Raw genomic sequence first — 16,627 nt, 5'->3', positions numbered from 1 at the left:
CTTGGCACAGTTGTTGGACGTCATAATGAAACACCGCGTGCAAAATTTCAGCCAAATCGGGTAATAATTGCGCCCTCTGCAGGCTCAAGGAGTCAAGATCCCAGATCGGTTTATATGGCAGCTATATCAGGTTAGGGACCGATTTTAACCATACTGAGCAAATTTGCTGGAAATCGTACCAAAACACCTCATCCAAAAATTCAGCCAAATCGGATAGGAATTGCGCCCTCTGCAGGCTCAAGAAGTCAAGATCCAAGATCGGTTTATATTGCAGCTATATCAGGTTATGGACCGATTTACACCGTACTTGGCACAGTTGTTGGACGTCATAACGAAACACCGCATGCAAAATTTTAGCCTAATCGGATAGGAATTGTGCCCTCTAGAGGCTGAAGAAGTCAAGACACCAGATCGGTTTATATGAGAGCTGTATCAGGCTATGGACCGTTTTGAACCATAATTGGCACAGTTGTTGGACGACATAACGAAACAACGCATGCAAAAATTCAGCCAAATCGGATAAGAATTCCGCCCTCTAGTGGCTTAGGATGTCAAGAACCAAAATCGGTTTATATGGTGGCTATATCAAAACATGGACCGATATGGCCAGTTTACAATCTCAACTGACCCACACTAATAAGAAGTATTTGTGCAAAATTTCAAGCGGCTAGCTGTACTTCTTCGAAAGTAAGCGTGCTGTCGAAAGATAGACGGACGGACGGACAGACAGACGGACGGACAGACGGACAGACGAACGGACATGGCTACATCAACTTAAAATGTCATCACGATCAGAAATATATACACCTTCTTGGGTATTAGATGAATATTTCGAGGAGTTACAAACAGGATGACGAAATTAGTATACCCCCATCCTATGGTGGAGGGCATTAAAATCAAGATATCGTTGATCTTTGTTGAAACCTACATGCGTGACCTTTGTTACGTTAAGGGTGAATACCAAAAAACCTGTTGGGGAGCTATTGCTAATTTCATTCCTCAGTATTGGGGAAATGAAATTTTGTCTTGCCATAATTTCCTTCTTTAAAGGCAAGCGTATTTTTGGCCGAGTGCATGTGTGCGCCTCTTCTCATCAATAAATGTTGACTCAACCCAAACAAATTGAAAATAAAAATTTAATTTGAGATGACTTTTTGGTCAGCTAAATTAAATTTTTTTTTAACAGAAAAAAGTGAAATAAAAAACAAAATTTCCCACTTGTCAACAACAGAATTTGAAACTAAACACACACAAACATTTAATCATCCAAACAATAACATATTTACTTGTCTTTTACAAAATTTTAAAAAAACATATTTAAAATGCAATAAAAATATATTTTACACTAAGCTACGGAAACATTTTAAAATAGACAATTTGTAAGGTTGGGATAGGTTATGGTTATGTCTTCATCCATTAAATGTTAAATCGTTGCACAGTAGTTTCAAATCAAAAAGTCATGGATATTCTGTGGTCTTTGAAGAGGTAGGGACAACAACAGATAACGATAAGATACAAATCTTTTTATACCCTACACCACTACTGTGGAACAGGGTATTATAACTTAGTGCATTTGTTTGTAACGCCCAAAAGGAAGAGAGATAGACCTATTGATAAGCATACCGATCGACTCAGAATCACTTTATGATTCGAATTAGCTATGCCCGTCTGTGTGTCTGTCTGTCCATGTTTGTGTACAAAGTACGGGTCGCATTTATCATCCGATCGTCTTGAAATTTGGTACAGGCATGTTTTTCGGCCTAGATACGAAGCCTATTGAGACTTTTCCACTCGATGCCGCTGATTGAAAGGAGAATTCCACCATCTGCGACCTGTGGAAGTGTCCGGTAGCTCCCAGCTAAGCTCCTGGTGATCACGATGAACACCATACAGATGGTAGCTCAAAGTTCCAGCCCGTGTGGTGCTCATATTTATCTCGTGCCTGCAAGTCAAAGAAAAAGAAAATCTTAGTCAGGAAGTCTGTGCTGCTAACAGTGTTACACAGTGTTACATGCTGCTATCGACACAGTCTGGGATTGGCGCAACTCTGGTATTGCCATCTGGAAGTTCATGCTTCACTGATGGATCACAGCTGGAGGGCAGAGTGTGCCTGGGGGTCTACATTGAGATCTCAGGGACTGACGCTTTTCAATAAAAGCTTGCAAAAATATAGACACTGAACCCAATTTTTGACGATTTTCAAGCATAAATCTGCCGATACTGCTGCAATTTCACATTTGATATTCGTACGAAGTCTATCAATCGTCGCTGGCTTGTTGGCATAGACCATAGACTTGACGTAGCTCCACAGAAAATAGTTTAACGGCGTCAAATTGCACGACCAAGGCAGCCAATCGACTGAATCATTTCGTCAGCTGGCACGTTCTCCAAACTTGGTTTTCAATAAATTGATTTTGACATTCGCTGTATGGCTTGCGACGCCGTCCTGTTGGAACCACATGTCCTCCAAGTCCATGTCATCCAATTGCGGCCAAAAATATTCGATTATCATTGAACGATACACTCATAGAAATTTGTTAGTAAAAACAAAAAAAAAAATGATTGCTGAAACAGCAGAAAGTCTGCTTAAAATGGGACAGTAGTGATTTTCTGCTAAAACAGCAAACATTTTTTGCTGTTTTCAAATTTTAAAAAGTTAAAAAAGCTCTAAAATGTCGAAAAACTTCAATTTTCAACCATTTAATTCATTTTTTTTTTGAAATTTTGTACAATTAGGTAATTGTTGATCGAATTAAAAAAGCAGCAGACATTATAACTATACTTTTAGACAAAAAATTAACGCCTAAAATAGTTTTTGTTTTTTATTAATATATACCAAATTCTTCAATCGTTGCTTAGAAGTTCAACAATTTTGATTGGATTTATTCAAAAGTTTAAAACTTTAATCAGACAGTGTTTGTTGATATCAGCAGACTTATTTTTCTGGGTGTATCGATTCCCATTCACAGTAACGGTCTAAATCATCACGGAAGAAGTACAGCGCAATAACGCCGCCGGCCCATAAACCGCACCAAACCTTAAACTTTTTTCGGGATACAATGATGACTCTTGGAGTACTTGTCGATCGCTGTCTAACCAATAACGTATAGTTTGCTTATTGATGAAGCCATTCAGCCAGAAATGAGCCTAATCGCTGAAGATGATTTTTTGATGAAAACGATGAGGCCTCCGAAGTTCGGTAGCAAATTTTAATAATTTCGACTCGTTGTTGGCTCGTGTATCTTCCCATCAGGAAATGGCAAACTTTACTGAAGGGAAATGTCAAAACAGTGGCAAAAAATATGGCGTTGTTACGTGTCACTTTCGGTCTACTTTTGTAGCGTCCCTGAAAAAAGAACCCTGAAAATGTTTGCAAATCTGGATATATGTACAATAAATGCGCCTAGTATAGACTCAAGGCCTTAAATCGAGAGATCGGTCTATACGGCAGCTATTAAACAAGGATGTCGAGGGGCCTAACATAACTAACTGTTCCAAATTTCAGCGAAATCGGATAGTAAATGCGCCTTTTATGGGCCCAAGACCTTTAATTGAGAGATTGGTCTATATGACAGCTATATCTAAATCTGGGCCATATTGAATTAGATGTTGAGAGGCCTACTACAAATCACTGTCCGATCTGGGCCATATTGAATAAGATATCGAGAGGCCCAATACAATTCACTGTCCTAAATTTTAGCGAAATCGGATAATAAATGTGGATTTCATAGGGCTAAGACCTCAAATCGGCAGATCGGTATATATGCGGAATATATCAAGATATAGTCCGATATAGCCCATCTTCGAACTTAGCCCATGGACAAAAAATTTAGTCTGTGCAAAGTTTAAGCTCAATATTTCTATTTTTTTATACCCTCCACCATAGGATGGGGGGTATACTAATTTCGTCATTCTGTTTGTAACTACTCGAAATATTCGTCTAAGACCCCATAAAGTATATATATTCTTATAAGTGTAGGTCGATTGGTATTGTAAATGGGCCATATCGGTCCATGTTTTGATATAGGTGCCATATAAATCGATCTTGGGTCTTGACTTCTTGAGCCTCTAGAGATCGCAATTCTTATCCGATTGGAATGAAATTTTGCGCGACGTGTTTTGTTATGATATCCAACAATTGTGCCAAGTATGGTTCAAATCGGTCTATAACCTGATATAGCTGTCATATTGTATAAACCGATCTTGGGTCTTGACATCTTGAGCCTCTAGAGTGCGCAATTCTTATCCGATTGGGATGAAATTTTGCACGACGTGTTTTGTTATGATATCCAACAATTGTGCCAAGTATGGTTCACATCGGTCCATAATCTGATATAGCTGTCATATAAACCGATCTTGGGTCTTGACATCTTGAGCCTCTAGAGTGCGCAATTCTCATCCGATTTGATTGAAATTTTGCACATAGTGTTTTTGTATCACTTCTAACAACTGTGCTAAGTATGGTTCAATTCGGTCCATTACCTGATATTGCTGTCATATAAACCGATCTTGGGTCTTGATTTCTTGAGCCTCCAGAGTGCGCAATTCTTATCCGATTAGAATGAAATTTTGCACCACGTGTTTTGTTATGATATCCAACAACTGTGTCAAGTATGGTTCAAATCAGTCCATAACCTGATGTAGCTGCCATATAAACCGATCTTGGGTCTTGATTTCTTGAGCCTCTAGAGGTCGCAATTATTATCCGATTTGCCTGAAATTTTTTACAACGGATCCTCTCATGACCATCAACATACGTGTTTATTATGGTCTGAATCGGTCTATAGCCCGATACAGCTGCCATATAAATCGATCTCTCTATTTTATTTCTTGAGCCCACAAAGGGCGCAATTCTTATTCGAATTGGTTGACGTTTTACACGGGTCTCCAACATATAATTTAATTGTGGTCTAAACCGGATCATATCTTGATATCGCTCTAATAGCAGAGCAAATCTTTTCTTATATCATTTTTTGCCTAAGAAGAGATGCCGGGAAAAGAACTCGACAAATGCGCTCCATGGTGGAAGGTATATAAGATTCGGCCCAGCCGAACTTAGCACGCTTTTACTTGTTTTCAAATGTAACGTGATTTCAACAGACAGACGGTTGAACATGGCTAGATCGTCTCAGATTTTTACGACGATCAAGAATATAAATACTTTATAGGGTCGGAAATGGATATTTCAATGTGTTGCAAACGGAATTATAATATTAATATACTTTGGTGGTGGTACCAAAAAGAGAATAAAGATTGTTCTTTCTCTCTGTGTATTGTAACTAGAAAAGTACCCGAACAAACTTTAGCGTACTCATTTCTCAAATTTCTAACAGCAGATAATATAGCAACGAAAATCACATTTTTGCTTTTAAGCGAAAAATGTTTGACTAAATCTGGCCGTTTATCGAACACCTTTAGCATCCTATTGTCAAATTTTCCAGAATTTTTACAAATTATCCGTAGACCAGTGTTATTTCTTTCGAGAACAATTATAAACAATTTTGTTAAAGTGTTTTCGTTCATTTGCCCTTTCAATGAGAACCTGTTTAAACCAAATATTGCTTGTTATAGCTCACAAAACCCATATATTACTCTGCTCCACTCCACAAGACTCAAGATTACTAATTTCCCCCTCAATTTAGTGCAGTATTATTATTTTCGTTTTGTTTTTGTTAATTTTTATTTGTTTTTTTTATTTTTTGAAATTTCATAGCCCGAAATGAAAAGTGACTAATTGTAAGACATGTTTGATTTAATTACTTTTAATCACTGACTGACTGCTTAACCAAGCCACCGATCATTGAAGCTGCGCTTTAAGCGTCGAGGCCTTTTGTAAGCATGGACACCAACTGAGTGTGACCCCGTATTCAAATTGTAATTAATTGTGATGAAGATCATCATCATCATAACCATAGTCATCTTGATAAATAAAAATTCGTAGAAATGCATGAAACGCACAGGATAAATAAATTATGTAGAGATATTTTTAGAAAAATCTCTAAAACGCAGTTTTTATGTTTAAAATTACAAAAGGCCACATTAAACGAAAATTTTAAAAAATCAAGGAAAGAGAAAACAATTTTTTTTGGTCATTGAGCTCGTCTTGAAAGGGAATTAGAAGAGAAAAATGAAAGTCAGCACAATCGTTGTAGGTTGGGTTAGGTTGGTTCGATAAGAGGGTGCGGATATTAATCCGGCAGTGCCTCGCACTCGACCTCAAGTGTCGTTTTAGGTATCCGATCGGAAACCCCGTCCATTCCTTCCAGGTTTCCTATCGGCGCCTCGATTATACCGCAATGGTATGAGCTGCTGTTATTCTCAATCCATTATCCCATAGCCTTAAGTCTCATAGCCGCAGTGGCTGCCTCGCTTGTAATCTGTATGGCTGTAAAATTTTTTCTTTAAAGGTAGTACCTATTCTGAGATACGGATATTTTTCTTTCAGCGAAATGAAAATACGTCCGCTCCACTCAACGGCTACTTAACGAAATATTTAACAAGTAAAGAGGAATTAAGTTCGGCCGGACCGAACTTTGGATACCCACCACCTCGGGTATATAATCGGCATAATCCGGTGAAAATTGGATAACTTATGCACTCAAAATTGGTACGGACATTGAGTGGTCCAAAAAACATAAAACAGTTACTTATATATATTAGGAAGAACAAAATATTGGTCTTTTTGGCAGGTATGTCCAAATATAAACCGATCTGAAACATATAGGACATGGACGTAGAAAAGCCAAACATGAGTCACTGCGTCAAATTTCAACTAAATCGGATAATAACTGCGCTTGTTATAGGGCCAAGACTTTAAATCGAGAGGTCATTCTAAATGACACCCTATAACCAAATCTGGATCGATATGAACCAAACTAAACAAGGATATAATAATCATCCTATATCAGTAGTTATATCTTAATAGGTGCTGTGCTCGATCATATTTTATTCACGCCCTGAGAACTGATATACAAGTAACATATTCAGACAATAAATATACTTTTTAAGACCCTAAATTGGAAGATCAGTCTATATCACAGCTATATCTATATAGCTATATCTATATCTGATCTGACTCATATGTCGGTCGGATGTTGGGTGGCTTAAACCAACTCACTGTTTCAAATTTTAGCGAAATCGGATGAAAAGTAAAGTTTTTATGGGCTTCAGACCCTTTATTAGCAGATCAGTCTAGATGGCAGCTATATCTAAACATAGTTCGATCTGAAATATATTTGGGTTGGATGTCAAGAGGCCTAAAATAACTCTCTATTTCAAATTGCAGCGAAATCGGATAAAAAATAAAGCTTTTATGGGCTTCAGACCGTTTATCCGGAGATCGGTCTGATGGCAGCTATATCTAAATATAGTCCGATCTGAACCATATTTAGGTCAGGTATGGGGAGGTTTAAAATATTACACTGTTTCAAATTTCTGCAAAATCGGGTAATAAATAAATCTTTTATGGGCTTCAGACCCTTTATCGGCAGATCGGTCTATATGGCAGCTATATCTAAATATGGTCCGATTTGGCCCGTTCAAGAACTTAACCAGCGTGGATCAGAAAGACGTATCAGCTCAATATCTCAATTTTAAAAAGCTGTAGAGTGATTACAACAGACGGACGGAGAGACAGACAGACACACGGACATCGTTAAATCATCTTAGAATGTTACGACGATTCGAAATATATGTACTTTGTAGGGTCGGAAATTGATATTTCGATGTGTTGCAAACGGAATGACTAAATGAATAAACCCCCTATCCTACGGTGGTGGGTATAAAAAATTAAAAAAAAACAAGAAGCAAAATCGGGAGATCGGTTTTTATGGGAGCTGTATCAAGCAATGGATCGATTCAGACCATATTAGACACGTATGTCGAAGGTCATGAGAGAAGCCGTTGTACAAAATTTCTGCCAAATCGGATAAAAATTGCTGAAAAAGTCAAGACCCCAGATCAGTTTATATGGCAGCTATATCAGGTTATTTACCGATTTGGGCAAAGCATCGCGTGCAAAATTTCAGCCAAATCGGATAAGAATTGCGCCCTCCAGCGGCTCAAGAAGTCATGATCCAAGATCGGTTTATATGGCAGCTTTATCAGGTTATGAACCGATTTGCACCATGATTAGCACAGTTTTTAGAAGTAATACCAAAACACCGCGTGCAAAATTTCAGTCAAATCGGAGGAAAATTGCGCCCTCTAGAGGCTGAAGAAATCAAGACTCAAGATCGGTTTATATGGCAGCTATACCAGGTTATGTACCGATTTGCGCCATACTAAGCACAGTTGGGGGAAGTCATAACAAAACACCTCGTGCAACATTTCAGTCAAATCGGATAAGAATTGCGCCCTCTAAAAGCTAAAGAAGTCAAGACCCATGATCGGTTTATATGATATCTATATCGAAACGTGTACCGATTTGGCCCACTTATAATCCCAACCGACCTACACTAATAAAAAGTATTTGGGCAAAATATCAAGCGCCTAGCTTTACTCCTTCGAAAGTTAGCGTGCTTTCCACTGACAGACGGATGGACGGACGGACATATGGACGGACTTAGAATGTCATGACGACCACGAATATATATACTTTATGGGGTGTTAGACGCATATTTCGAGGTGTTACAAACAGAATGACGAAATTAGTATACCCCCATCCTATGATCATTTAGCTCGCCTCGAAAGTGAAATAGAAGTGAAAAATGAAAGTCAGCACAATAGTTGTAAATATTAAACAAAAATTTTTCTTTTATGCTATGCTGGAAAAACTGTGGTAAAAGATTTTAAATATATTTTAAAACTAGTAAAGCATGCTTAGAATCTTGGGAACCCACAACCAAGGATTCTGCTAAAATATGGGAAATGGGAAAAAATCGGTTCTTAACCGAACACTATGTGCAAAATTCAGCCAAATAGGACAAATATTGCGGCTTGTAAAAGCTCAGGAAGTCAAATCGGGAGATCGGTTTATATGGGAGCTATATCAGGTTATAGACCGATTTAGACCGTACTTGGTACATTTGTTGGAAGTCATAACAGAACACCATTTACAAAAATTTCAGCCAAATCGGACATATATTGTTGCTTGTATGAGCTCAGGAAATCAAATCGGGAGATCGGTTTATATGGGAGCTATATCAGGTTGTCGACCGATTTAGGCCGTACTTGTTACATTTGTTTGAAGCCATGACTGAACACTATGTGCAAAATTTCAGCCAAATCGGATGAAAATGGAGGCTTCCAGGGGCTTACGAAGTCAAATCGGGAGATTGGTTTATATGGGAGCTATATCAGGTTAAAGACCGATTTGGACTGTACTTTTCACAATTGTTGCAAGTCATAACGGAACACTATGTGCAAAATTTCATCCAAAAAGGACAATAATTGCGGCTCCCAGGGGCTCAAGAAGCCAAATCGGGAGATCGGAAGCTATATCCAAATCTGAATCGATATGGTCCATTTGCAATCTCCAATGACCTACATCAATTAGAAGTATTTCACGTGTCTAGCTTTAGGCGTTCGACCGCTATCGTGATTTCGACAGACAGACGGACGGAAGGGCATGGCTAGTTCGATTCAGAATGTCGACACGATCAAGAATATATATACTTTATGGGGTCCTTACCTAACCGAACCTACAAACGGACTGACTAGATTAGTACACCTCCATCTTATGGTGGTGGCTATAAAAAGAAAAACTATTGGCCTCTACGATCTGTTGTTGTAACAGTGTTATGTGTCTTCATCCATAATTCGTTAGTATTTATTCTTAATTTTCTTTCAAATTTCTCAAAATATTTGCCATTTTAGCTAATCGACATGTCCACCCATACTATGCCCCCCATGAGTCTCATGTGTGAAGATTTTCTAATGTCCATGGTTAAAAAAGTTGCTAGCGCCACTGGCAGCAGTAGTCAAACAAACTCCCACCATAACAATGCTGATGATGATGTCGGCGGCGGCGATGCTTTGTCAACACGTCTTAATGGTAATGGCACTACAACAAATGGTTTTGGGGGCAACCATTCAGATGATGAAGATGATGCCTCACCTGCCACCAATAACGTCAACAATAATATACGCAAAGATCTAATGCGAAAAGCCGAAGAACTGAAGCGCATACATAAAGTCAAATCTGAAGATATGCCCGCCAACGAAGACTTGGAGGAGACAAGACTACGGTTAATAGCGAAACAAACCATACATTTGGATTTTTAAGAAGTTTGCAATTTTAAGATTATTAAGCTATTGTCTAAACTCACATTGAGTTAGACTTAATTTAATTTTTAAATTTCAAAATTACTGGCTTTTAGTTCAATGGCTTAGCTATTTCAACTCTCTAAATGGAAATAGTTAATTAATCTTTTATAGTTTTAAACTAACCCCATTGTAAATTAATATGTATTTATGAATTTTATCTAAATAACTGTCATAGATTTCTTGATAAGCCATAGAACTAAAAGTTGTTCACTTTTTATTTGTATCCTCAATGGTAAGCTGAGCAATAAGACCACCACGCCTTCTTTATAGCTTCTCTATAGCTGTATAGCGCCACTTCCTATGTCATCATATGTTGTAATAAAACTAGTTGCTGTTGTTTTTCTTTAGGTCTTAATTCTATGACTTTATTTTGAATTTTGTATTTTTATATAGTTTTGATTTATTAAGGTAATTATGATATGCATACAAGTTTATTTGACAATTAAAATTTTGTTTTTTTTTGTCGCCTAGCTTCCTATTAAGTATGAATGAAATGAATAGACATTTTTATTTAAGAGAATCCGGGAATATATATATACAAGACAATTCAAAATTTCCTAAATATATGCTATTTTGATAAAAATAATTATTATTATTCACATTATTTTCGACAACAATTAGCCACGGCTCTTGCTGAGATGAAATTTAGAAAAATTTTCTTCTTTCTATGAGACCAGCATGACTTAGAACATTGTAGATTTCTCGTCGAGAGATTTTTTCAGCTTGTCTATCCAATACCTGAAAAAAGAAAAACAAAAATATAAGAAAGAAAATATAAGAATATAAGAATATTTTAAGAATTGTTTTATAAAAATCTTAAAAAATATGAATGGCTTAAAATTATTTTTTTATTTAATATATATATTTAATAAAAAAAGAAAATTGTATAACTCGTTTTTTTGTAAACTTTATGTAAGTACATAGTTTTTAAATAATTGGTATTGAATATTACCTATGTTTTGTTTTAAGTATTCTGTTAGATTGTTAAAAAGATATACAGTAGGCTATTTATTTAAGGATGTAAATAAACAGCAGTGTCGTAATGCTAATGAATAGAAGAATGCGCCAAACAGAATAAACCTACAGCAAATCACAATACATAGTTCCATGCTGATGTCTCGTGGGAAAAGCGGAAAGATCGTGTATTACAAGAATAGTGAAATGGAAGGATGTTGTCAACGAAACGATGCAGCTAGGAGTCGGCACTTACCATTGCAAGTAAGTAACAGAGAATAACTTCATGAAATATAAAAAATTTAACACTAAAAGAAAAATGTTCATACTATGAACGATGATTGTGATCGTTGTATCAATAAAATCCGGGATCTAATTATCGTATCCGCAATCGACTTATTACCTACTTTACTTTAATTGGCTATGACAGAACATTTGTTCCACTTGCCTAGCGTAGAATAGCGTTCCAAGCGCCTCGATCTTCTGCACTCATTATAAAATCTCTGACACCAAGTTTCGAGGTGTCGCCCACTATTTGCCTTCAAAAGACTTCTTTGCTGGAGTTTCTTCATCCATTCTGACAACATGACCTAGCCAACGCAGCCGTTATATTTTGATGCGTGTAATTATGCTATCGTCGTCATACAGCTTGTGGTTGATATATTGCCTATATTCTCCATTAACGCAAACTGGTCCATAAATTTTATGAAGAATCTTTCTCTCAAATACTCCAAGTACTGCCTCATCTGCTTCCACAAATACCCTTTAAATAACCAATGGCCATAATGTTTCCGCGGCGATCGGTCGGTGGACCGGAACGAGCTTGTTCGCCTATAAGCTTGACGAGGATCGCCAACAACACATGCAAATGTGGCTACTACTACAACAACAACCATCCGAATCTGCATCGAATATGGTGTAAGTGTGACTATATTTGGATATCTGTCATATAGACGGATCCCCCGATTTAACTTCTTCTCATTAAAGTTGATTTATCAGAACATTGGAAAACTGAGTGGCGTTCAAACTTTTAACCTCCTCATCACATTGGTCTATATCGGACTAAATGCAGCTTGAGCAAATATTTGTAATGAGATGTTGTATAGGACTCTCAATGCTTGTGTAGAATATGGGCTTATAGAATAAGCATCCATGGAATAAGGAATCAAAAAGTCGGCCCAGCCAACAGAACGCCTTTTTACTTATTTAATTACCGGTGTTTCTCCTGGTCCGAACCACGATGATTTCGCCAAAGCGCTTCTTACTCTCGGTGTTTTGTAGAATGGATTTCTCAGCTCTCCAGGTAATGATTGTTCCCAGGCATCATTCTCTATGACCGCTATATGTTGGTAGCGATTTAGTTGTGGTCGTCCCACAACTAAAGCTATGGCAAAAATGACTAAAAGGACAAGTGAACACTGTTGGGACCTAAAATAAGGAAAGAAAAAAATAAATGGGAAATTATTACCACTAAAGTTAAAAATTTAGTTTTGATGGTGTTTTTTTTTTCAATCAAGTTAATGAAAGACAAACAACAAATTTTTATATACCGGCTACATAATAAATATTTGTATGGGTTTTCATCTGGTAACTAAAGAGCCCGGTTAACATGTTCGACTAGACATTGGGGTCTCTTGGGCTCGATTGCAGCCTATTACGTAACCTATTAATTCAATTATGCAGTTGTGATGAGACACTTAAAGAAATTTTTCATCGAAAACATCAAAAAATGTAGCTTAAACAGCAGTTTTTGTTTTCTGAAAATGGGAAGCAGACATGACTGCTGTGTTAGCAATCATATGAGTATTTAATTTGTTCAACTAGCAAAATCTGCTGTTTTAGCCACAAAATTTGCTTAACTTTTTAAAGCTTATTATTCCTGATAGCCAAAAAATATAGTTTGTAGTTTCAACAAATAACATTTTGACTAAGGTTAGGTAAGCCACTTTGGACATACACCTAAGCCAGTAATTAGAGTAACTTAGAGCGCACAAAAGGAAATCTAAGTCAGAAATTCCGTGCTACTTAAAAAAACCCAAGCGAGATATTAATACCAAAGCCCGGCAAGGCAAGTTATGCAACACCAAAGGTCTACAGAACTATAAGACTAAAGATAGTACGGCCTATATAATTTAATGTTTAAAGATAATTTCATGCAAATGTAGACCGTGATTGCGCCTCATATGGTCCATCCGCTTAGCCCAATTTTGGCATACTCTTTCCAACATTGCGGCTGGTATCTCACAATGTTGTCTTCCAATGCGTCAATTGATTTGGGCTTGTCTGTACAGACATGAGCATTAACATAGTCCCACAAAATTTAGTCTAAAGGCGTTAAATCCCGTGATCTAGGCGGTCAATTGACCGGTCCCGAACGTGAAATAAAATGTTCATCGAACTCGCTTCTCAATAAGTCCATTGTTACACGTGTTACACGGCATGTGGTACCGTCTTGTTAAAACCACATGTCATGCCAGTTAAGCTCTTATATTTTGGGCAAAAAAAAATTGGATATCTTCTCACAGTACCGCTCACCAATCACAGTTATGTTACGATTTGCATCATGTTTGAAGAAGTACGGTCCAATGATGCCACCAGACCATAAACCGCATCAAACATTGAATTTTTCTGGATGCATTGGTAGCCCTTGCAATGCTTCTGGCTGATGTTCACTCCAAAATCGACAATTCTGCTTATTTACGTACCCATTGTGCTTCGTCGCTCAATGGAAGAAGCGCGATGAACTTTCTGTTTAAACCAGTGTTGCCAAAAAGATAATAGCTAAAAAGTCACCCTTTACAAACAACATGGTTATGTCAATGGAAGGTTGGTGGAGACTGCGCTGCACGAGGTTGTGCATAAAATAGAAGAAGTCTTCGATGCCAAGACGTCACATTGCCGGTATGTATTGATATCGATGAGGCCTTTAACAATGTGCGGAGCGACACACTGATCCAATCCTTAGACCAAAACCGAGTGGACCTGGTCCTTAGAGACTGGATAAACCAGATGCTAAGGTCCCTTGACATAAATATAAGGGAGAAAGTTTCGCCACAGGGGGCATCTTATCGCCACTCCTTTGGGTGACCACCATAAATGACCTATTACGGATGCTGCCTGAAGAGAGGGTTGAACCCGTTTGCTACACAGACGATGTTATAATACTTCCAAGGGTTAAGGATAGGAACCAGCTTTGCAGAAGTGCCGAAAGGGTCTTGCAGATTTCATCTGACAGTAGCGCTCACCATTCACAATTATGCTACAATTCGCATCATGTTTGAAGAAGTACGGTCCAATGATGCCATCAGCCCATAAACCGCATCAAACTGTGACTTTTTCTGGGTGTATTGGTAGCTCTTGTAATGCTTTTGGTTGATATTCATTCAAAATTGACAGTTTTGTTTATTTACGTACTCATTGAGCTTCGTCGCTCAATGGAAGAAGCGCGCGATGAAATTTCTGTTTAAACCAGTATTACCAAAAAGATAATAGCTAAAAAGTCACCCTTTACAAACAGCATGGCTATGTCAATGGAAGGTTGGTGGAAACTGCGCTGCACGAGGCTGTGCATAAAATAGAACGATTCTTCGATGCCAAGACGTCACACCTAGAAGGCCCACAATATGTAAACGGACCATAGGCTCGAAATAGGACCTGAATCCGAGGATAGTCCAATGGTTCTACCGGAGCGTGATAAGACCAATACTTACTTACGTCTCAGTAGTTTGGTGGACTGCTATGGAGAAAAAGTGCAACATAAGGATCATACAACAAGTTCAGAGAACATGTTGTCTTGGCATAGGCGGAGCGAAGAGGACCACGCTTCCAAGGGCTTTGAAGACTATTCTCGACATCCGACATACAGATTAGGTGCGGGCAGCCATTGCGGCTATAAGTCTTATGGCTATGGAAGAATGGATTGAGCATAGGAGCAAGTCATACCAACGCGGTATAATCGAGGCGACGATAGGAAACTTGGAAGTAATGGAAGAGGTTTCGTATTGGATACCTAACAAGACAGTTGAGGTGGAGTGCGAGACACTGTTGCCAGCGGCACAATCTTGGAAGTACGGAACTCTAGTATTGCCATATGGAAGTTGATCCTATACGGATGGTTATAAGCTTGAGGACAGATTGGATATGGAAGACTACATTGAAGTCCCAGGAACTGAGATCTGTGCCCGACTGCGAGATCATTGGATTGCTTGAGGTGGTATGGTGTTAACGCGAGAATGCCAAATGTGAACATCTTTACGGACAACAAAGGTCACTTGCAGTCTTGGAGTATAAGAAGAAGATTAATGTCTTCTCTGGGCATGGCACGAACTGCATGGTTTGAATGCCGTGCCATAAAGGAGCATATGATTTGGCATCAATAAATTTGGTTGGTTAACACTTTCGGGTCGACGCGGTCTGAGTTAAGGGCATAGGCGACGAACGTTTTTCTGTTCCAGTGTTACATGTGCACTGAGATCTGTGTCCGACTGCGTGACAATAATATGGTTCTGCAGCTGATGATCCGGATCACGGATTGCTGGAGATGGTATGGTGTTAACGCGAGGACGTCGAGTGTGAACATCTTTACGGTCAATAAAGGTCACTTGCAGTCTTGGAGTTCTTATACTCCAAGACTGATTAACGCCTTCTCTGAGGATGGCACGATCTGCATAGTTTGCGCGCCGGGCCATGGTGAAGTAAGGGAGAATGAAAGAACATATGATTTGGCAATGAAGGCCAGAGGACTGGCATCAATAAACATGGTTGGTTGACTTTTTCGGGTCGACGCAGTCCGAGTTAGGGCGGATGTTTTTCTGTTCTAGTGGTACATGCACACTGGAACAGAAAAACGGTCGGTAGGACAACGAAAATCCTATGGAGAGATCCGGATCGTGGGAAAACGTGATTGTTACGGAAAGGAGTAAGAAGGAGGTCAGTATAGCTTAAAGTTATAGCATAACGGGTACATAGGACTACGATGATAATCAATGTTTCGATGTGTCAGAAAAGGAATGGCAAAATGAATATTTGCCCATCCTTGGATAATGGGTATAAAAATGTATTTGCCCCGTTTGTTCTTCATATACATGCTCTTCACATACTTCATATTGTCATTACCCCTTAAATAATGTCTTCAAATAGCAACTATTAAATAACCATTTGGTTTTCACCCCTCCTTAATTGAAATGCATTGCTCAAAGATGGTAGGTAGGTAATGTGAAAATGAAATAGGCGCTCATTTAAGTGACTGATATTGGCAAAAAAATCCATTTGTAATTGAATCGACATTTTGGTCATATTTTGAAATCACGTTATTGGCCTTATTTACTACTCCATTTGGGGTGGTCCCAAATTCCCCTTGGACAGTGGTGTTACCAGCTGCTAGTGAAAGTGCTATAATGAATTAGAT

At 38.3% G+C, this 16,627-nt stretch overlaps 2 protein-coding genes across 2 annotated transcripts in view; one reads left to right on the top strand and one right to left on the bottom strand.

Annotated features, from left to right (window-relative positions):
* The window catches only part of LOC106081212 (uncharacterized), a 44,228-nt gene extending 33,587 nt beyond the window's left edge, over positions 1-10,641 (top strand). Inside the window, exon 10 of the mRNA XM_013243021.2 lies at positions 9,817-10,641. Within this exon, the coding sequence (XP_013098475.2) occupies positions 9,817-10,224 (408 nt within the window). The 3' untranslated portion in view covers positions 10,225-10,641. The remainder of the gene's footprint in view (positions 1-9,816) is intronic.
* A 98-nt stretch (positions 10,642-10,739) lies between these two features.
* On the bottom strand, positions 10,740-16,324 carry LOC106081215 (uncharacterized). The gene is made up of 3 exons (XM_059365452.1): positions 16,320-16,324; positions 12,435-12,648; positions 10,740-11,004 (listed from the first exon to the last, which is right to left on the bottom strand). The coding sequence occupies exons 1-3, from the start codon at positions 16,322-16,324 to the stop codon at positions 10,912-10,914; spliced, it is 312 nt and encodes a 103-aa protein (XP_059221435.1). The 3' UTR covers positions 10,740-10,911.
* Between the last annotated feature and the right edge of the window lie 303 nt (positions 16,325-16,627).

The sequence above is a fragment of the Stomoxys calcitrans genome, chromosome 3 (assembly GCF_963082655.1).
Source record: "Stomoxys calcitrans chromosome 3, idStoCalc2.1, whole genome shotgun sequence".
NCBI classification, from domain to species: domain Eukaryota; kingdom Metazoa; phylum Arthropoda; class Insecta; order Diptera; family Muscidae; genus Stomoxys; species Stomoxys calcitrans.
This window is presented reverse-complemented; position numbering and strand designations above follow the sequence as displayed.